Here is a 23,368-nt window from a genome sequence, read left to right as displayed (position 1 = left end):
CTGACGTTTCACAGAACAACATACATCAAGTGATCAATAGTCCTTCCTCTGTCCGACGAGGCACCCTGCTTGAGGAATAGGTCCGCTGCTTCACGAGGACAAACAGCTCGCTGGAAAAGTGCGCTGACCTCTCACCGTGAACATTATTTTGCCCTGTGATTTATTTTCCAACAGAGGACCACAGCTTGTAGAAGATATTTGGCAAAACGTATTTTCAATAGCAGGGATTTGCAACAGATCTGTACTATTATGCACCTCTTTGCATACATCCTCCTCAGTCTGAGTCCCTGGAGGCTCACAGACTGTGAGAAGCTGGAGTTTGGGCATTGACCTGCTTTTATTTAGACAGAATGAGTTCAAAAATAAAGACAGATCGCTCAAGGAATCTAGTTTCTCGTGGATGAAAGGACACACGACTGAATATATCGGATTATACCTCCATCTCATGTTTTGGGAGAGTTTGTAGTTCTCCAGACTGCGGTGGTGTTTTTGCAGTTGATCTGTCTCCATCTTGTTGTTTCTCTTCACCTCATTGGCTGATTGATTCTAATTGTGTTTCAGGGGATGTCGGACAGCTTCAAAAGAGTCCGCGCAAAGCCAACAGTGGGTTCAAATCCGATGTGTCGGAGAGACCGACTCCAGTTGGGACTAGATGACTAAGAGCTCATCGCTATTCCCAACTTGATGTTCAGGAAGAGAAAGGCTGTGGTCTGCAGGCTCCCGTTTCTGGTCTTGGAAACGTTAGGGAAATAACAAGCGATGCATGCACTGCAAGCATAATTCCACATTCCTCAGCCAAATCTATTTGCGAAGACAATTTTACATGTAAAGTGTCTCCGCTTGCAAATTCAACATGGCCCAGAACCTCAAGAGTCAAATTCAATAAAGGTAAGACACACAAAACATTGCTTCATGACATTCTTAAAGGCACAAGCACGAGCTTCCTAAAAGTGTAGACTCCTCTTGTAGCATCACTATGATCTTCAGATAGCTTGTCATTTGACAGTATTTTTTTAAATTTTGAACTCTGTTTTTGGTCATTGACCTAAATATGAACATAGAGACCAGGTGCAAATTGTAAGCTACAAAAATGTCGCACACATAAAGAAAACACACACATGTAGCAAGGCAGAAGGGAATTTTTAATACATTTAATACAATGGATGTACATAGGCAATACGTTGAATAAATACATACAAAAAAAGTACCTTGAAAAATAAAAGAGAAACCAGTACTCAGTCTCTCTCCCTCCCACAGTGTTTGTAGTTCTTTCCCATTTTTGTGTTTTTTTTTCTGTGTGTGGGACTCCACACAAGAAAGCACATAATTACCTAAATTACTCTGTAATTACAGTAAGGAGTGTTTTGCTTTGAAAAACTACGTGATGATTGACCCATTGGTCAGTTTTAGACTCCAAAATAATGATGTATCCTAAGGACATTGTTGACAGTAGGACTCCTTGTAATTGCACCACAATGAGTGAGTACGCATATGGTATTATTCAAGCAGTAGAACATGAAAATGAAGGCTTTTACGATGTAGTGCGTCCATTTATTTGTATTTTTTATTCATATATTAACCTCCGTACCAGTCAGTGTAGCAAGGTTTGTTCCCAATGCACTACCTTGTAATTCATAACGGGGTTCATTTATTTATACTACGTGTGAATCAATAGGTGATATTTGATGGTAACATGGAATTTAATGCAATGCAACGTGAAAAGGTTGCCAATAGTACCGAACAAACTACAAACCAACACATTGTGCAGCTCCACATAGATTCTAGCTGTTTTTTAAATCAATTCTAAATACTGTATTAGCGCCTTACGGCTAGGTTAAGGCTCATTAGGTAACTGGTATCGTTCTTCTGGCCACACAAAGACGAGATGGTGATTTTATTTGCCCAGGAGTCTTCTGCTGCCGTCTCTGTTCAATGGAGGGAAATGGAAATGAATGAAGGCCCTCAAAGCATTGAACATTGGAAATTGCAACAGCAATGTGTCCGTGTAGAAATGTTGCCCTTGTAAATTTGAATAATCCGCACGCCTCCCCTGTCTACTGATTTCTTCAGGAAGTAATATCTACCAAACATTAAAAAATAGTTTGGTTGGGCAATATGTTAAAATGTTCCTACTGGCCAGCATCAGCCCAATTACCAGTATTACCAATAAATTCACATAAGTAGTTTCAGCTGGGAAATCAGCTCCTGACCTCGTTCCAGTCTTGGTCTTTCCACGGTTCCAACTATCAGCAACTGTGGTTTGGATGTTTGGAGTTAGATACAATATGCAGGCTCTATACACACAGTTGTTTTCCATCCATTCGAACGGCCTTCCTTCTCCGCAGGCAGAGCGTTTCATTAACAAAATAAAATGACAAACATGCCCCCGAAACACAACCGACGCCGTACTCAGCCAATCGCAGATGTATTGCTCCAATTGCCAAACCCATTACCAACATTAAGACCTTTGGTTTGTGTCTGCGGCAATGTGACAAATTGCTATTAAAGATATATAGATACGTAGTTTGTGGATGGGGAAGATGGCTGAACTTTTAATGTAACTTTTGCCAATCTCAATACAAATCTGCCATCCTTAATCATTCAGAGACACTTGCAACAAGATCAAATTCTTTCACTTCTTATACAATGCCAATTGTCCAGTAACAATTGCATAGTGTACACTAAAGTGATATTATGTGGCACAAGGGCCAATGATGTATTAGGGACACATAGATGGTTTTGGCGTCAGTGTTCTCACTTAATGGGTAAGGTGACCAACCTGCCAAAGACTTGATTTGTACACTGTTTTGTCCCTCCACTCACTTTGTCCATTTCTCTCCCTTTTTATCCTCCAGGGAAGGTAAGAGGGGTGGGTGTCGCTCAGTCATACATGGGGACATCCATCTGGTCTCTGTGATCCAGACCAAGGCACCCTGCGGAGCCCCTCGTGTTCTTCCAATATTGCCGTTGCCCCCTCGGCGTCCCCTGCCTCCTCTTCCTCTGTTCACACCTCGCAAAAAGGTGGACGGGCCAAAACTCTACATTAGCCTCTACTACGCCGTCCGATAGGTGAGGGCGGCGAGGGCTGCGCTATCATTGGCTGACTGCCGGTGAGAGTGCGATGCGGATTGGAGGATGTCGGGGGACTGGGATGAAGACCTGTGTAAGAAGGCGTTGGTGCTGGTGGAGGAGCTGTGCTTCAACTCCCCGAGAGGTTACAGCCAGAGTGAACGCTGCCAGGAGTTCAGCTACCTGCTGAGAGGTAGCAACAGGCAGCTGGACACAGGTAACTGACTCATCGGGAACTTATCAGCAACTTGTCTTTTTTCATTTTTACAATGTCTGCATTTGTCAAGACTGACTTCTTTTAAATATAACAAGCTGAAGGAAGCTTTTTGCCTGTTTGCTCTCCGAGGATTCAACAGTCTATCCCCAATGCTAGCAGCTCTTTGAGGCTGTAGGTTCCTCTGAGGCACTGCCTTCATGCTAACATCAACATGCTACCTTCAAGCCCACAGGACAAATTACACAACGTGGCCAAACGTTTGAACTGAAACTTCTGGATCTATCAGAGGCTCATGTTTTAAAAGAGACATTTATAAATCAGTGAACTTGTATTTTGAAGTAAATCAATGTACAAACACTAGAATAGCCCTTATTTATATCAAAAAGTTGGATTACAACACAAAGAGGGAGCGATTTCTCTATCTGCTCAGGTAGACGATGCTTCACTTATAGCTTTGAATTGCACATAGTTGGTGCTATCGGCTTAATAATGCTCTGAATATTGTACAGAGAAGCTTCAACGTATTATTTTACTCAACAGGTACCCTTGTAATATCAAAAGCTTTTTCAATTGGTAGTTTTTCCTGCTAAAAGAAGGCTGTGGTCAGCTGGATTCATGTCAAGTCGTGTTCTCCAAAGAAAACTAGCTTTTAAAATGGAAATAGTTTCAAAACGTTCGCAGAAACTTCTCAAACACCTCCCGCAGAATACGCCGCTGCATCTGCCTTCATGCTCAGTGTTTTCCAAAATATAAAACTACTACAATTGGCTTGGATTTTAAATGTAATATAGCCACGCAGACCACTTCTGCTAGTGTATGAAGGAGGAAACTGAACTTAATGGACACCTTTCCAGCCTGCGGGGGTTCTTTGATACTTAAAAGATTTGGGGAATTGCTTTGAGGAAGTGATCACCCACTCAAAAGGAATTCACTTAGTATGAACTCCAGTGATGATTTTTACTTTTCCCAGTAAGGTCTGAACCAGGCTCTCGCAGCCAAGAACAAAAAACATACTTTGGGCATTTTAAATGTGGTATGCGTTGTCATTAAAGCGGTAAAAGAATATTATCCCCAAACATTGTCTTTCAAAATCTGAAGTGATGTTTCATTTTTGCTTCAGCACATACAGCAACACGACATGTTTTCTATTTTAAGGTATGAGAAGGCAAACGTTAAGATAAATGCTCATATTTAGAGATTGTCTTAAGTACTGCGCACTCAGAACAAACAAACAAAGAAATGAAATATTCATCCGCTGGATTCAAATGGCAACGGTACAAGTTCATCCCATTTCTTCGAGCCCCCAAAGTGGAATTATATGGTTGTTATCTCAGAGCTGGATTACATAATACATATTAATAAAGAATATATCATTTGTTTTTACAAAACTGAGTAGGTGTGCCATGCGCAGTGGCGTGTATTGTGTGCAAAGCATTGTGTGTGTGGGTTCTCATTGAGGCATTTGGAAGTGCAATGTGCTGTTATGCAGATTAGCGTGGATATCTGTGGCTCATTGTAGATTAAACAGGATTGGCTGTGTGTTCCCTCTGGAGATTTGGATGGCTCTGTGAAGAAATGTCACACCATAGTTTTAGGCTTTGGCCCTCCTTTTGCTTACCAGCTGTGATATTTCGGTGCTTGCTGACGGAAGTCTCTGAACCCCTTCGAGGATGGCGACCGCCGAAAGCTGTCAGCGAACGGCCTGTGTAAGCAGCGGAGCTGTGTTTGATGTGGAGCAATGTACGACTCCCAGGGGGCTTGCATCAGTCCCTGATTGACAGGAAGCCTCGGCCCCTCTTCGCGGTGCACTTCAGAGGCCTTCCGCCCGCCCACCTACCCACCCGCCGAATCGCTTTCAATGCTTCGTGGTTTCGCGATGGATCTTTGGCAGGATCAGTGCTCGTGAACGTACGGCGACTGCCCTAAAGAGAGACAAATGAAGGAGCGCCGCTCGGCCCCACCGGCGTTGCCCGCGCACGTTTGATCACAGCCGTGGCTTATCGCCGCACCCTGATCTGCCAACCGCACACAACCTACGCCTCCCTTGCTTTGTTTTCCCCCCTCCAGATCAATACATTAACCTTTCTTATCCTTAAACCCCTCCCCTCTTTGGGTTTTGCTCTAAATCATTGTCATGTTGTTTTCCTCCATCGCTCCGGTCCTGCGCTCTATCTTTTCTCTCTCCACCGTTGCCTTTTTGGTTTCTACTTTTTCACACATGGCGCAGTAGTTGCATTGACTTTATAGACCCTCCACCCTTCCTCCCCCTCCCCCTACGTCCTCTGAGGAAACAAAAAAAAAAAGGGGGAATAAACCCAGTCAGCTTAAATGTCTGTTCAACATGTGCACCAATCTGTTTTCAACCCTCTTGCTGTCTTTCTGGGCCCAGCCGGCCGTTCTGTGGTTTGGATCGTTTTTCATTTCACTCCATTCCCCTTCATCACGACTGTCCCGTTTTCTACTTCATCCTAGCTTCCTTTGCCCTCATTTCCTCTCCTCCCGCTCCATCACTTTAAGCCTCTCCTGTCTCCTGATCTCCATCGTCACATTCTTTCTTGCCTTGCTCTCCCCCCCCCCTTTGTTTCCTCTCCTCCTTCCCATCCGTTGTTCCTCACTTCCCATGCCGTCTTGTTCACCACCTTGACAGATCGATGTCGCCCTCTCGCCCCCCATCCCCCAACGCCGCGCCCCCCTCCTCCTCCCCCCAATCATATCTTTTGAACAAGTGCTGATTAATGACATACACAGACTGATGAATAATTCACCAAAGACAGAGCAAGGAAAGGAGAGGCAGAGAAGAGGTGGGAGTGCGGAGAAGGTAGGGGTGACGAACAAAGAGACAGTCGCGGAGGAGAACGGCTGCCGAGACAGACAGCATGGGAAAAGAAATGACAGCGAGGAATGAGGAGTATTTGAGGGGATTATATAGAGGAGCGAGTGAAAGAGAAAGAGAGGGTCGGGCTGGTGGAGACAGAAGGCGAGCCGAAATTCCAGAAGATGTACCCGAGGGCTGGAGGATTGGCTGCTGTTGTCTTGTGTTCACTCATTTGCTCTCAGCCTGGTTGTCAGCCTGTTAAAGATAAAATGTCATTCACTTTTGTGTGATTTAACAGTGTTGATTGCTGTGTAATGCTCATAATGACACTCCGAAATGAACTGAAGTGAAGGAAAAAGGGGGTTTAAAGAAAAGGAGGCTTTTTTTTTTTTTTTTTTAGCATCTGGTCTGGAGTTCAGGGAACATTTTTCTCTGACGGTAAGACATTGCTGTTCTACACTAAGGTGATGATTGGCCTGCCTGCAGACAGGAAGGATTGCTAATTGGTGGCCCTCATCTGGACAGCGCCCAAGATGGCGAGAGGCAAACATTCCAGTGAGGCGCTGTAAGGCGGGAAAGCCTACTCGCTTGGAGAAATCTGCACACTGTATCGTAATTAGTCCTCTCGGTCTACTTACGACTTATGAATATTCATGTTCAGGGCTGTGGGCCTATAGTTCATTTGGGCTGTGATTGGTCCTTTTGTCAAGGCAGTGCTCAGACCCAAAACATAGCTATTTATAAAAAGACTTCAAATGGCTCAGGAAAATGATTAATATTCATTGTATATTTAGTTTATTTATTTATAAATATTCATAGGCGGTATTTACACATGTAGGAATTCATGAATTCACGTATCATAGGCTCCGCCGTGTGCAGTTGTGCACTTCTAAACCAGACACTAAAATACTGAAGTTCCCCACAGCTCTCACGCTGCTGTCGACTCTTTTTCCTGCAGCTGTTGCCGGAACTGTCCGGCTGTCTGGTGCTGAAATTGCGCTTTTTCTTTTATTCTGTACACTTTTTCATTCGGATGAGTCATACTCCAACCCTCCCCGCTCACATCCTCCCCCCCCCCCCCATCCATCTTAAACAACTTATAACCATGAGGAAATGCAGGATGACATTGCACAGAGAGACATTACTGAGGGTGTTTGTTCTCAATCGTGTCCTCCCCAGCTCCTACACCGACTCCTCTCCTCGCCTAAGAATATCCCCTCTGCCAACGTTTTGCCCCCATTTTAAGTAGAGGATTTAAATGTTGGAAATAAGCTTCTGGGGATGGTTGCATCAATTTACGCCAGGAGCGCGTTCCTTCTCCTGCACCGTGATTTGTGACAATGTCGTGATGCTTTTGATGGCGTGTGTATGTGTCTGTGTGTATATATGTGTGCCTGTGTGTGTATTATTGATCTTACAATGGCTTACTGTTGATTTGTCGGGTGTTTATTTATGAATATATTTAGTCATGCCAGCAGCATGGGATAGATTATAATGATGGGTTTTATAGTCGTTCATTAGTCCCAGACAATAAATCTTGCCGACTGTAATGATCCCCTGACTTATTCCTCCAGAGTCACCATGGGGTTCACACTTGTGGTTCTGAGTGAAATGTCTCAACAACGATACTGGATGTGTAGAGGCTGACCAGATCCCAACAAACCAAATGTGGAGGACAAAGAGTATGTTTGTGCTGCACAATGTGGGACACCGGCTTCACCCAGTTACACGCAGTTTCCCAGTCTTTGTTGTCCATGCATTTCTTTTTCTTTGTGCTAATTTCCATCATATTCTGACTGAATCAGCATAGCTCGTGACTTTGTGGCGGTTCGCCATCGTCAAACAGCCCCACGGTGACATCCTTCTCTGCTTCGCCATTGCATTAAAGGCATGTGATAGAAAAAGGGGTCTGTCCTGCAGTGGTTTGACTTTTAAAGACCAGAGCCAAACTAAATGGGGCACATTGTCTCAATGTGTGAGATCTAGGACAAGGGATGCACATGCTGTGCAGTCCCACGTGAAGGGGGACAGCAGCTCTGTGATAACTTTGGTGATCCCCTTACTTTTCAGCCAGCACCATCTTCAGGTCATTTTTTTTAAAATGGTTAATAATTGATAATTATAGTTAATTTGGCTAAACCTCATCATGTCATCATTGTTGGTGTGATGTTAGCATGAGGCTCAAAGCACTGCGGTGCCTCAGTACCACCTCAGAGAGCTGCTCGTTGGTCTGGTTAAATCTACATTCTCGTCTCTGTGTAAACACACGACGACGCTAAGACTTCCCTTTTGTCTATTGAAGCCTCTGTTTCTCCTCTCTTTACTTCCTCGCCCCTCCCCTCCGTGTCTTCCTGCTGGTCCTCTCTGTAGAGATCTCTGTCAGTCTGCTGTCGGTCATCGTGACATTCTGCGGCATCGTCCTCCTCTCCGTCTCCCTCTTCGTCTCCTGGAAGCTCTGCTGGCTGCCATGGAGGGACAAAGAGGGCGGAGGCCTGAGCCTGACATCGGGGTTGCTGCCCGGAAGCGCCGGCGTGGGGAGCCTGGGAGGCACCGGGGGCTCGTCGCTCTTACCGCCGCTGCTGCAGAGGAAGGAGGGCCACTCCTCGTCCTCGCTCTACCCCTCCCTGGGCCAGCAGGGCCAGCACCACCCCCATTTCTCTGACCTGGTGGGGTTGGAGAGGGGCGAGGTCGGAGGGGTGGTCGGGGGGCCGCAGGAGACCCAGGAGCCGTCCTACTTGGACATGGACTCCTACCCCAACAATGCTGGTGAGAGAGGGAGCGGGTTCCTAGAAATTAGACACTAATCCCTGTCCGACTGCAAGAGTAATGTAACGCCTCGGTCAATAACTTCTCATTTTAATACACTCACATGAATTTAATCCTGAAATTTTACATACATATAGTAAACATAATTCATTGGTGCTGCAACAGTGTGATGAACACTGTCCATTATTATTTAAATGGCTTTCCCTTTCGTAGTGCTACAGTCAAAGAATATTACTGTTGCAGGCCTAATCTCTTATTACACATACTTCATACTTCATATTTAGGTTTTACAGGAGTCTATGAATTTAAGAGTTTCAATTCTATCGGTATTTTCTTTTTATAAATGATTTGTTTTATTTCTCAAAATATCGTACCACGCTGAGACATATCTGCTTTTTAAAGTCTTCGCTGCTCACATGTTCACACACAATTAGACGCTCAATCAGCTCAAAAGCTTCCTCGAACTGTCGAGAGAACATCAAATATGAGCGATTATGAACTATATTGATATGCAAATGCATTGCATTTACCACCATTTTCACTGTTTTATGATGTTTTATTAACCAAACAGTTACAATTGAATAATTCACGCTGGCATCCTTAAAACAAATACACAAACATATTGATTAACAGAGCTTTAACAGATCAAGCTTGTGATGGAGAAGTGGTTGGAATCGACCCGTCAAGCTAAATAATCAGCGTTTAAGAAAATAAATACATGTTTAGGACCTGATTTTATGAGCCAGTTCAGGTAACAGCTCCGTGTTTTCACATTCTGTCTGAGTGTCAACACTCTTACAGCAGGTTGTTTCTCACTATTCACAGTGAAATGTTGACGGCGGTGCTCTCCCATGTGTTGCATGCCTGTCATGCTTCCTCGTGTTCTGCTATTGTAAACAAGTCTGCTCCTTCCTTCCCTACTGTCTAATGTTAATAACTGTTAAATCAATGTAATACAAACAATGCGATCAATGCTGCTGACACTGCATGACATAAATAGCCATCGATCTGAGCCGCTGTAATGTCCAAGGCTACAGGCGCACCGGCAGAAGAGACATGCTAGTCATTGAGGATTGTTTTGTCCTTTTTTTTTACTCTGTCAGGAACTCTGAAGTTGAGTCAGACGTCTCCAGATGTCCCCAACTCGGAGGTTGGAGCCCAGCCCCACAAAGACCTGCCCAACGCTCACTCGCAGCAGCAGGTCACCTCCCGGTCAGTATCCAGGGGATTAGTGTGGCATGTGTGTGTGTGTGTTTTAAATAGTGCATTGTGTGCATTTTTCTCGTGTAGTAGTTGCAGGTTGTGTGTTTTTGTTCTTAAGCTCAGAGATGTAGTGGTGGATAAAAACGGGCGTGAACCCGAACCTTCAGGGAGGGGTCTTTAAAGGGAAATCAATTGAAGAATTCATGATAAAAAAAAAAAAGACAAGGAGGGTTCTACCTGTTAAAAAGTTGTTTTTGTTAGAAACACTGATTCAGAACACACTGGTGCGACCATGTTGGCTTTAATCTTGCGCGCCTCTAATGAAGGTTTTTAAGATCTGTAACATCTTGGATTTTGTTTTGAACGATATTAGTTTCATCTTGAATTTTGTTCTTCAATTGACGCTGATATTAGCTCTTTTTCACAAAGCGCAGCCGCACCAGAAAAGAAAAGATTCACTGAGAACCTTTCACAATTTTCAATAGATCGTCACGTGTGTTTTCTGTGGTTTGTACTCCAGAAGCACCGTCATCACACAGCTTGCCTTGATTAGATAACACTGAATATGATGCATGCATCTGTACAAGAGGTGTGCACTTTTATGAAAATAAATGTGGGCGAACTCCATTTAGATGTTTTACGCTGCATCTCAGATTAAGCTTCCCAATCACACTGTTGCATTGGATCTTTTTTTAGCGTCTGTGTGTGTGTGTGTGTGTGTGTGTGTGTGTGTGTGTGTGTGTGTGTGTGTGTGTATACGTGCTGCACTCTTAATATCTCCCCTCTATACTCTAATGTCTGTTCAGGCCCAAGCCCATGACTCACCAGCTCTCCAGCCCTGATTTCCACGGCGAGGAGAAGGAGCAGGTAACCAGCATCGGGCAGATCAAACCGGAGCTCTACAGGCCCAAGGGCGACCTGGGCGAAGGCAAACAGGGCGACAACTGCGGCAAGATCAGCTTCCTCCTGCGCTACGCCTTCAAGTGAGTCAACGAGAGCACAATTAAACAAATTGCTCGCGCCGTCAGGGGGGCCTCTAATTTAGACTTCTTTTCACGAACAACTCATTGCCACAATAATTTAAAGATGTCTAGCTGTCAGCAATGAGGCCGTTACATCACCAGCAGCTCGGCCTGAAGGAGCTGCACCAGCGCGCTTTGGGGAGCTCCACCCCCTGCTTTCATCCAAATAGCGAAAAAGCTTAACTTTTCAATGGTTCTTCTTTTCCACGTCTAATTGCTGTAGCACCACACACACACGGGCTGTTTTCATTCAAGTTTGTACCTACACTTCAGAAAAGCGAATCACTGTAATTTGTATACAACCCTACGTAAGCGTGAGCTGGCGCGCGCGGGCCTGCAGCTCAGGAAGCCAGCTGACGCAGTTTAGAGAGCGACAAAGTCTGCATGGGGAGGAGGTTCGGGATGAATGGATGCTTTTAGAAACACACGACTTTCAGGCAGGAGACCGCTGTTTGTGTCCCGTGTGAAACCAAAAGCCAGCGTTGACTTATTTGACTGCGTATCTGTTACGTACTAACAAACTAACACCATTAAATGTAGGTAACGTAATAAAACAAGTAGTTTTGTTGCCTAAACAACAGCTTCTGCACTGCAGGGAATAGAGTGTGAGACAGTGAGGTATCAGTGAGATGTAAAAGGCGCCTCGTTGCTGTCTCGCCTGTTGGGCCTTTTGTGTATGATCCATGAACTATGAATGGCACAGATTGCTGTAATTACGTTCTTTTTGTTCCTTTAATAATTCCTCGTTGGATATTTTCTACTGGGCGTCGTTGGTGCGTGCCACGCTGTGAGGACTGGGTAACGGGAGAGCGCGTATATTAATTGTGTGTGGACTGTAAGTCGGGGTGGTTGTTGGTTGTGGGGAGAAGTCTGCAGCTTGCTCGCTCGCTCGCTCGCTCGCTGCCTGAGGCTCAGCTGGCAGTCCCCCACTTCTGCCCGTCCCGACATGAAGAAACATTACAAGAGGCGAAAGTGCTGATGGTCAGAAAAGAAAGGGAGCGAGAGGCCGTTTTAGTCATGAATTATATATGGCGAGCCACTTTAAACAGCAGCCCCTGTCAACGCATAATACCGCCAGAGTGTGTTATAGCTGGCGTTAAAGATACAGAGAATTAGCAAACGGGGCGATCAGAAAGGTTCATGATGAAAAGTATTCACGCGTCCCCATTTATAAAGTCACAAGACAACGCACGTTGCGCCGTTAGTTGTCGATCATGACACTCGAGACGAGTTGTTTTAGGGAGAGCAGTAGAAGAGACAGAGTGACTGAGGAGTAGAGCAGACAGGTGTGGGCGTGTCTGCAGATACACACACGTGCAGGTGTGTGAGCACTGAGACCCTGATACGATCGGTACGTTAACGCGTGAGACCCGATGTCGGGGTGTAACAGTCAGAACAACGGTGTCAATCGTCCTCGGATCCTCTGGGAAAGACATTTCTATTGACAATCCCATTAAAAGCTGACACATTTCCACTGTGGGAATAACAGCTAGCTTCCGGCCATTGTCTGCCAGGAATAAGGCCGTGAATTTACCTCCGTGCCTGAGTTGTAAACGGTTTATTCTCGGCAGCGGGCTTCAAACTCACGTCTGGTTCGGTTTTAAGACACATGAGGGAAAAAACCTGCAATCTTGTTTTTGTAAGAAACAATTAATGAAGGAAAATTCACAAGTTTCTTTTTTTTTTTTTTACAAAACCTGCCTGTCATTTCCAGTTGTTAGCCACTCTGGCTAATCCCGGTGACCACCACCATGTCTCAAAAATCGTACTGGATTAAAGATCTTGGATGCGTGTTTAAATTGGTCACAGAGTTTCTCGTTCAAATATTTTTCTGGCTGAGCTGGAAATGTAATTTCCTCCATGATTTGATGAGATTGCAGAGCGGGCGTGTTTCTCCGATCGCCTTATAATTGGATGTGATTCAGGAGGCAAACATGTGTCCGGATTGGCCGCGGTTGTATTGTCAACAAGCGTATCTCATTTGCGATTGGCGCAAACGGACACAGAAGGACGCCGTAACCGCCGGGGTCGCCGCTGGCGTTCGCCCCTCTGATCATTCCTCAGCTCCAAAGTTCACGCTGCCCTCCTAAAGCAGTTAATGAAGTGCTGACACACTGGTTAACACGGGGAGACACAGTCTAACGAGGGCTGATTAAAGGCCTCCGAGCCGTCTTCATCTTCTCCCGGTAATTAAATACATAATGAACGACGCGTGAGGCTCAGTGACGACTGTGGACGGCTCATTCCAACGTAGAGACGTTTGTACTGTGTGTGCTGCTCACGCGTGCGTTTGCGTTTGCATATTTGTGTGCGTGACAAAGAAAGACTCCTGCTCCAGTGCTGACGTGCAGATTAGTGAGTCAGTATAAGTGGCTTGTTGAGGATCAATAGGTCTTTTTTTTTTTTGAGAAAAGCTGCTGATTGTTAAACATTTTCATGCCAATTATCTCAGAAAATGCAACCTAATGTAATAATCTTTTCTTTTTCACATTTTATTATTGTCAGTAGAAAAACACTTGAAACTCGCCCCGCATTTTTGTTATTACATTATGATGTTTCCATACTCAATGAATGAGTCTAACTTGTGACAAAAGAGCTGAAACAATAACCCAGTCGGTTGACAATAAATGATATGCAGCAATTTTGATAATTGATTATCTATTTTATTTTTAAAAATACATTCAAAAGTCCATCGGTCGCTGCTTCTCACGTTTGAATATTTGCTGCTTTTCTCGGTTTTGTACCAAAGTAATCAGATTAACTTCGGGGTTCGGAGTCGGAGACTTTAAGTTGTACCAGCTACAGACTAATAAATATATTGCTGTTTATAAGAAACCGTGAAATAAACAGCAACCTTGAGCAGCATCAGAAAACATTAATTATCAATTTGTGAGTGGTAGCCACATTCAAACTTGCATTTTAGATTTTGATCTTTACAGCTGAATCTTTTCCTTCAAATAAAAAAGAATAAGAAGCAATTCAAACACATTTCTACTGTACTTAATGAAATGAAATGAAAATGATTTAATTGTATATTAAAGGTGTCCCTTAAACCCGTTAGTTCCCAAGACACTGAGATATAAAGTCATGTCTTCTTGTGACCCATCACGCCAAGTTGCAGATTATTAAATGTCCTGTAGTGTTTAATGAATAATTGACATCGTTTTGTGTAGAAGTAGTTAAGTTTGAGTGTGACTCCTGGTCCGTTTATCCGCCTCAAAGTGATTGTAGAATAAAGATTATTGATGAGATATTCTCTCTCTCTCATTGGCCGAACATCTGTGCTTACATGTAACATTCCTGAAGCAGCCATGATACAGCTGCAGGGATGACACACAAACACACAAACACACTCATGCTATTTTGGTTGTTCCAAGCCTCGGAGACACAGCACCTCCCACACCAGTATGTGAGTAGAAAGCCTGCAGGTGTGTGTTTGTGAGTGTGTGTGTGTGTGTGTGGGCTGATCCTGTCTGGGTCTCATAGATTATTTGTGTAAATTTGGGCGACCTCTGACATGTTATGCCTTTTTTATGAGCATGTGAAAGTCTAATGGAGTTTGCTCCTGTGTGTGTGTGTGTGTGTGTGTGTGTGTGTGTGTGTGTGTCTCAGTACGGAGCAATTGGTGGTGAAGATCCTGAAAGCTCTGGACCTGCCGGCGAAGGACGCCAATGGCTTCTCTGACCCATACGTGAAGATCTACCTACTGCCAGACAGGAAGAAGAAATACCAGACCAAGGTGACTCTCCCGTCCACACGCACCTGCATCCTGAGTGGAAGCAAACATTCAAGCGTCATCACCAGGTCTGACTCGCTGTTTCCTGCTGCTCGGATCACCCGGCCTCCTCGCGGGCGAATCATTACAGTCTCGCTAATCTGGGGCATCATTTATTCAACATAATGTGCTTCAGACTATTACAGGGCGCCGCTAATCAACTTCTCTGTGTTATTCTGGTATTTGAGGACAGTAGAGGCAATGTTTGAGTGTATTTCGGGGGACATTCTGTACCAGGAAATGTATCCTCGGCCCTTGAAACATCCTCTCATCTCATTTATTCTGTCAAGATGTAGGAAGCCTTTACAGATGTGAGTTGTGGTTCTGTTTCAACCTCATGAATATCACTGGTACTTTTGTGGAGTTTGGGGGGAAAACACTGACAAAGTACCAGCTGTACCAGCTTGAAATGTCTCCCCTTTGGTTCCCATCCTTTGTGTGACTGTCTCCTGCAGATCACAAAAGCCCCTTCAGCCATTGAAAAGAGTGAATGCTTCAATCATTTGCATAATACTGCTCCCCTTTTGTTTAGACTGCGGATGATTGTTTCATTTCAGTCACATGGATTTTTTACACCGCTCATATTTCGCCAGGCTTTTATCCCTCCAACTCATTTGAAAAGGGAAACAGGCGTCACCTCGCCGGAGCTTTGTGCCTCTGGTTTCTAAAGGCACAGTGTCTCCATCAGCCGCACGTTTAATCCAAAGCTAACAAGTAATCATCAAGTGCTAATAAGCCCGAGTGACAGACCCGCTCACGCAGTGACAAAAGTTAGATTTGGAAAATCGAGCGTGTGTCACGTTTTAATTATCAGCAGCCTTATTGCGTGACAGCATTTATATCAAATGCTTTCAGAGCAAATAAATCCCGCCGGTTAATCAACAAATAGTGGGGAAAAAACAACGTGGAGATGGAAATTGAAACGTCGTCTGCAATGTGTTAAAACATGATGAGCAGGAAATGAATCGTCAGATGGAGTTTTCTGATTTCAAATGATCCATTTTATTTGACTCGTTATCAAGGTGACGGAAAGCAAAGGAAGGAAAACAATAAATACAGCCACCGAAAATGTGTGGTGAAGGTTTAAAAGAAAGCGAGCGTGTTGGGAAACAACATATTGCTTCTAAACGTTTTATGTCTTTCATTTCGTTTTATCGGGTTTGATGTGATTCTTCATCCCTCAGGAAAAGGAAGAAATTCACTTTCCTCCCTCTTGCTGAGGTCAGACGGTGTGGCAGAGGTTAATTATGTTGCTCAAGGTCGACGGCACGTACGGCAAATCAAAGCCGCCTGGAATAGCGTGTCTTATTTTTTGGGAATGTAGATCAATTTAAAATACAATTTCATGACATTTGCGTGTCTGTCTTTGGTACTTTCAGCACAACGTGATTCATGCTGCAGGCAGTTAATCAAAGCGTTTATATTCATAACAAGTCTTGGTTAGCTCTTCTGTGGGGGAAAAACATTGGTTCATAGGAAGTGATGCCTTTTATGTTTCTAATTTGTTTTGGAAGAAGAACAGGGAGGTTTGCAGGAACAGAAAATGTGCCAAAAAAAGGAAAACAAACATTACTTTAGAACTTAAAAAGATTCAGTCCAGGAAAGACCACAGCAACCAGAGCCAAACATCTTACTTAAAAAAAGAAAAAGATAATGAGGATCTTGATTTCTGCTTTAGGGAGAAAAAAAAGTGTGTGGACCAAATATAGCTCCAGCTTCTGTTCCACTTTGATAAGAAGAGTTCTATTGTTTTTTAATGTGAGACTTTTGCATTAATGGTTAAGTTTCAGTAAAAAGAAAAGCAGCACGACCAACTCCCGCCGGTCATTTTACTGTGTTTTATAAAGACATGTCCAGAACAGAAGTCCCCTTTTCTGCTGTTAGGAAAATATAGTGGTTAAACTGGTGAAATGTACTTTACTGGGCTGCAGATGGAATATTTTTCATACCAGCAAAAAAAAAAAACAGTCTTTGCTGATTGTGGATGCATCTTCAAAACATCATTACGTTGCATGGACTCATGTCTGCGACTGGATTGCAATCATTAAATGTCTAAAATGTAAAAATGATGGTGACATGAAAGACACAAACTGGGGCTAAGCCAGAAATGAAATGTGATAACGCTTTCCATTACAGCACACAAAGTACTGTGTAATTATTCAGATGTGGCAATAAGGGCTTTAAAGGCAGGAAGAATGTGGAAACAGTGTTGATGCTTCAATACATTAGATATAGTTTAATTTAATTAGGAATGATGACATATTAACAAAACACTCTGAAGGGAATTGTATTGAAAGCCATGTTTTACATACATGAATGTATTTTTCATCATTTTGGTTGCCTTATTACTATTATATCTTTTTGTTGCTGGGGAACAAAACATTAGGCTAAGCCTGAGAAGAGGGGAATACTAGTGTAGCTATGACCATGAAATAGTTATGCATACATATATATATGTGAAAAAAAAGAAGAAAAATAATATAAATATAAATATATATCCCTCCTTTTTTAATGTAAAAAAATAAAATATGGAAACATAACAGGCTTCTTAAGGCTTTAAGAAGTAGTCCCATGTCGTTAACCGTTCCCCTGTGATGCGACGGGTTGTAACGGGGTAGAATATTGTTCTTTGGTCCTCCCTCCGTCCATGTGCTCATTCCCTCGTAGCGATCGGTGGCCCCGTGCGAGCAGAGTCCCTGTCCTGTGTGCTGTCGAACGTAAAGTCTTCCTAAACTCCAGCTCCGCCTGTCTCTCCCTCTCAGGTCCACAGAAAGACCTTAAACCCGGTGTTCAACGAGACCTTTCAGTTCGGCGTGCCGCTGAACGAGCTACATTCCAGGAAGCTGCATTTCTCCGTGTACGACTTCGACCGCTTCTCCAGACACGACCTGATCGGACAGGTGGTGGTGGACAACCTGCTGGACTTCAGCGAGGGCAGCGGGGACAAGCCCGTCTGGAGGGACATCGTGGAGGGCACCGCGGTGAGAACGCGGCTCTGCCGCGGGAAATACAAGAATCACATTCCTTTGAAGATCAGATTAGATGAAATTGGAATGAGCCTTGTGTGCGATCGCCCCGTTGCAGATTTAAATTATGGGCTTGCGCAGTGGTAAATAAGATAGAAGCAGTAATTGAGTTGATCATACATGACACACGTGACACTTTCAATTCTGGATTTCAAGTGGAGGCGCATGCATTCATTGTATGCAAATGAATCTGCATTACAGTTTGGAAGAAATAGAAACAGAAATGAAAAACGCAATAGAAAGCCAAATGGTAAATATAAACACTATAAGATTTGTGTATACGTGGGTTCATATAATATAAAGCAAATGTATGGATATGATGTTGTTGATAAAATGTGCAAAAGGCCCTGCTGGGTGTAATGGCTGGACAGAGGACGTACATGCATACACGTCTCAGATTCATACTATAAATAATATTCAATTCACAGATACATACAGCATGTAATATGCAGTGTGTTCATAGAAAGGCCTTTTAAAGTAACTTTTTAATTTAATCACCACTTAAACCTGTATGTTCAAATAAAAAATAAAAAAACACAATTTATAGCACTGACATATTCAATTTAGAAAAACATGAATCTGAATTACTGCGGCTTGTATCCCCCCTCTTTGGGATTTATTTTAAGTTTTTACAATTTTCCAAAACCCAAAGTTTTCCATTAAGTCAACAGCATCCTCCAAGTCAGCGTGTTTCCAAAGATATAATCAACGAGCTCCTCTGTAATTGCAAAGCGAGTATGAAGAGAGAGCATAAAGTGGCGGCGGTAATGAATGACTTGGCCTTGTGCAACATGATGTCATTATTTAATTAAGGCCCACGAATGAATAAAAAATCCAAATGGTGAATTATTTCTCGCGCCCACAAATAAGTACATCGTGATCTCGATATGTATTTATCTCTCTATGCGGCCGCTCGGCTCCGTAGAAATAAGAATTCAAACCACAGGAATTCAGATCGCTGATTTATGAAATAAAATATTCCAATGCCCCGCGCTTATGTGTCATTACATTTTCCAGATTAAACATCTCGTGGTGGGTACGTTTTCAGTTTCCTTCAGGATTCAAATGATTATGGTCTTTACTTTCACATCAGTCGGGGAGGAGTGCTCATGATTGTCTGATGTCTGAATATCACGTCGTGTGCAGAGACTGGATGGACAGAGCGTTCGGGATATTCTCCCCACTGAAAGTGGTCTGCAGTGTGGATGCATTCAGAGTTTGCTAATGTGAAAGCACAGCTCAGGAGAGTCCAGAGAGATTACTGGAAAGGCCCGGCTGGCCACATCTTAACTTTTTAACACGCAGTGCCCAAGTAGATTTATATGAAATATTCATACAGCGCTATTAGGAAATTAGACAGAGCAAAGTCTTAAATAGTTTTGGCATGGATATTTCATTTATTTAATAAGTTTAAAGCATCGGCCTCTTTGCGTATTTCAGTGTTTCACCCGGGGAAGTATTGATTAGTGAAGTTTAAAAGCTACTAAAGGAGTCATCGCGCCACAGAGTGACCTGAATCCCACCAGCGGCATTACTGCGGCGCCACGGACACCACAGGCAGCGAGAAGATCAGTAAATGGAGGAAGGGGGGCGGGGGGAGGGAGAATCGTCACCTCTACTTAACACTTTCCTCCACTCGGGGACATCGACAGATTGGCATACGATTCATTTACAGTGACGGCACTTCGCCTCTGCCTAAACACTCTGCCTGTCCGCATTAGGATGCCTGCTGTCACCCGCCGCCCGTCACACATGTCGCTCGTCTCTGGCCTCAGACGTTTCGCAAAACACAGCAAAGAATATCTGTCTGTCTGTCTGACTCTAATGCCATGTGTGTGTGTGTGTGTGATCACAGCGTCCTTGCTCGATTTCTGATGCCCCTGTCGGTCTGTCTGTCTGTGTGTGTGTGTGGTGTGTGTGTGTGTGTGTGTGTGTGCTTGGTGACCTACAGGAGAAGGCTGATCTCGGGGAGCTTAATTTCTCGCTGTGTTACCTGCCCACTGCAGGCAGGTTGACTGCTACAGTCATCAAGGCCACCAACCTCAAAGCCATGGACCTGACTGGCTTCTCAGGTAAAGGATTAACACATGTGCAGACACACACACGTACACACACACACACACACACACACACACTATGCTGCCGCGAGACATCCACCGGGCAGTCTGAAAAAGCTGTGAAGATATTAAAAGGAAATGACAGAGAACAGCTGTCTGAAAAGCAGCCACTGGTGACGCATGTAGATTTCTTGAGTTATTTCAGGTTTGTTGTTAGTTCAGACAGGGCCAACATGCAGGAGATGTATTTTTAGAGTTGTGAACATAACAAGCACACGTGGTGTCAGTTTCTTTGAATAGAAGAAGAATTGAAATGCTTCCTGGCAGCAAATGAAGAAGCAGAGTTTTCTCCACCTTTAACGGCCTCAACAAACCAGAATGCAATGCAGCTGCAAGTTACAGTTGCGTGTGGACTGAGGAGAGCACGGCCATCTTTTGCTGTAAGACAAACAAGTTTGTGGAAAAAAGAAAAAGGTTTGGCCGAAATACATTTTCCCAAATAGAATAAAACACCAACTGAGGTATAAGAAGGAGGAAATATGTTCAGGCAAAAGAAGTAGATAACCAGACATCTTCGTTGAATGATTTCCTGAAGTGCACGGAGCATCGACAGTTTCTAATTTTGCATTCAGAAAATCCCAAACGTTAGATTTATACTTCCAGACAAAGAAGTGGAGTTATGCATAATAAATAGACCACCCAAAGTTATAAAGGACATTACTTACAAACAGCAAAACCTGTAAAAATGAGTTACAATGTGTGCTGCTGAGATCCAAATCAGCTGCAGGTGTAGCATCAAGTGTGTCTGCAGGGAACACCGATGTTAACAAATGTGATCGCCAATGCTAATATGGAATTAACGAAGGTATTCTAAAAGGTTGTATTCTTTTGTTATCCTTCACTTACAGACTTGATTGCAACAGCATTAAGATCTCCAATGATAATGACCACACGGTGTAATTATTGCCCCGGTGATCCCCAGATAATTGCGGCGCCTTAAAGATGCTTTAAAATGCAGCTTCAAATGGAGTCGTGGGTGTGTGTGTGTGTGTGTGTTTTCCTTGGCTGCTGTCACCGAGCTGCGCATGTTGAATGGATCACCGAAGTGATTCAACCTGTGCTGCTTTTCTCCCTTTGTGTTCTTAATCCAGCTTTGCCAAGGTGACTTGATTTTCATGCCTTTTATGTGTTACAGACGCGGATACCTGTGAGCACAATACCTAACAGCGTTTGCGGGAGTCTCCGCTTATCTTTTTTTTTGCCTCTCTGCTTCCTCCCCATCTTTCCCCGGCTCCCTCTCCGTTTGTTCTTCACTGCCTCTCGTCCTTCTCGTCCTTCCGTCTTCCTCCCCCACTTCTCCCTTTTTCCTACACCTCTCGCTCTCTCTTCTCCGACCCTCGTCCTCTCCCGCCTCTCCTCCAGACCCGTACGTGAAGGCCTCCTTGATCTGCGACGACCGTCGGCTAAAGAAGAGGAAGACCTCCATTAAGAAGAACACGCTGAACCCCACGTACAACGAGGCGCTGGTGTTCGACATCCCCAATGAAAATATAGAAAGCGTATCCATCATCATTGCCGTGATGGACTATGACTGGTGAGCAAGCCGAGGTGTTGTTATATTGTAGCACGCTCCGGGGCCTTTAAGATGAAGCTGATCATTACTGTGAAGTGCGTCGCTGATTGAATGTGTGCCTGCGCGCGGCAGTGCGATGTTTCGCTGTCGCTTTCGGGTCCTCTCGCTTTTTTGGCGGCGTCGTGTCGAACACGGTGAGGGCCCCCTCATGAGTCAGCCTCCTGGTGGACGCTCCCTGTTTTACATAGACAAGCGCCTCATGAATACGCATGATTTATGCTAATGGTGACGGGAGAAAGCGTAACCCTGCCAATGTTTGTCTGTCTGACGCTCGCAGCAACACTTGGCTGGTTGATGTGTTTGTGTATAGATGTGCCGCCTCCCTATTATGTGGTCTGCCCTCCATTTGGCATCTCCATAGGTGCGTGCCTTTGTATGTTTGCGCTCGTGCCTTCTTCTCCGCTGACATCAAGGGTTGTGTGTATTTGTGAGCTGCTATTCAATATCCTTCCTCAGCAGCTGTACTCCTTTCCTCGTACTCAAGGTTGATAAATGAGACTCTGTCTGCCTGTTTCTTACAAGCCTTGTCTCTCTCTTTCTCTCTCTCTCTCTCTCTCTCTCCCTGCTTTATTATGTCCTTGCTCTCTCCCTGTCTCCATTCGATTCGCCTCTCCCTCTCTGCCTTGTTCTTTCTCTCTGCCCTCTGCCTCTCTCCTGCCCTCGCTTCCCGCCCTTGCCCCATGTCAGCATCGGTCATAACGAGGTTATAGGGATGTGTCGTGTGGGCAGCGAAGCTGACGGTCCGGGGAGGGAGCACTGGACGGCCATGCTGGCCAATCCACGCAAACCAATAGAGCACTGGCATCAGCTTGTGGAGGTAATGAGCGTAGGATTGTGTGGTTGTGTGTGTGTGTGTGTGTGTGTGTGTGTGTGTGTGTTAGTGTGTGCTTTCATGTGCCATCTCCTACCACATTTGTAATGTTCAGTTCTTCTCTTCGTTCTGGGCCTGATAACCAACATTATTGCCATTTGATTATTGTATTAGGAGTTAAAACAGCAGCAGTAACGTTTTAAGAACAGTAGTAGTAGTAGTGATAATATAGAAGTAAAAGTAGTAGTAGTAGTGATAATATAGAAGTAAAAGTAGTAGTAGTAGTGATAATATAGAAGTAAAAGTAGTAGTAGTAGTGATAATATAGAAGTAGTAGTAGTAGTGATAATATAGAAGTAAAAGTAGTAGTAGTAGTGATGATATAGAAGTAAAAGTAGTAGTAGTGATAATATAGAAGTAAAAGTAGTCGTAGTAGTGATGATATAGAAGTAAAAGTAGTAGTAGTAGTAGTAGTAGTGATAATATAGAAGTAAAAGTAGTAGTAGTGATAATATAGAAGTAAAAGTAGTAGTAGTGATAATATAGAAGTAAAAGTAGTAGTAGTGATAATATAGAAGTAAAAGTAGTAGTAGTGATAATATAGAAGTACTGGTACAGAAACTTTCACATTCACATGTACGTTTTTAAGTATGAGCAAAAGCATTGATTAAATGTTGAAATAAAAGTTGCTCCATTAACTGAACGGGCCAGAACACATTTGAATTACTTTGTATATTTTTGGGTAATTAATCTGCAACAATGAATCGTTTTTCAAAAAGTAATTCTGCTTGCCAAACCTTAATGAAAAGAAAAAGAATTACTAAATATCGCTGTAGGTGAGTTATGAATGAATAAAAATGTTTTGTTGAAATCTTGTAGCATAGCGTCTCATATCTGATATTGTAGACATTAAGCTTATCTACCCATCGTTAAACCGTAACATTTCTTTATGAAACAGATTATGTGAGGATTAA

General features: G+C 43.7%; 1 protein-coding gene across 2 annotated transcripts in view; it reads left to right on the top strand.

Moving 5' to 3' along the window:
- The window catches only part of syt3 (synaptotagmin III), a 32,118-nt gene that overhangs the window by 4,557 nt on the left and 4,193 nt on the right, over positions 1-23,368 (top strand). For both annotated transcript variants that reach the window (XM_068578730.1, XM_068578731.1), the window contains 10 exons: positions 562-888; positions 2,856-3,286; positions 8,472-8,867; positions 9,971-10,079; positions 10,877-11,053; positions 14,705-14,831; positions 17,630-17,848; positions 19,845-19,965; positions 21,373-21,544; positions 22,271-22,400. In XM_068578730.1, coding sequence (XP_068434831.1) covers positions 3,136-3,286; positions 8,472-8,867; positions 9,971-10,079; positions 10,877-11,053; positions 14,705-14,831; positions 17,630-17,848; positions 19,845-19,965; positions 21,373-21,544; positions 22,271-22,400 — 1,602 coding nt within the window. In that variant the 5' untranslated portion in view covers positions 562-888; positions 2,856-3,135. The remainder of the gene's footprint in view (positions 1-561; positions 889-2,855; positions 3,287-8,471; positions 8,868-9,970; positions 10,080-10,876; positions 11,054-14,704; positions 14,832-17,629; positions 17,849-19,844; positions 19,966-21,372; positions 21,545-22,270; positions 22,401-23,368) is intronic.

Source organism: Clinocottus analis, unplaced genomic scaffold (genome assembly GCF_023055335.1).
Source record: "Clinocottus analis isolate CAN_PGR_092001 unplaced genomic scaffold, fCliAna1.0.p SCAF_16, whole genome shotgun sequence".
Lineage (NCBI taxonomy): Eukaryota > Metazoa > Chordata > Actinopteri > Perciformes > Cottidae > Clinocottus > Clinocottus analis.
This window is presented reverse-complemented; position numbering and strand designations above follow the sequence as displayed.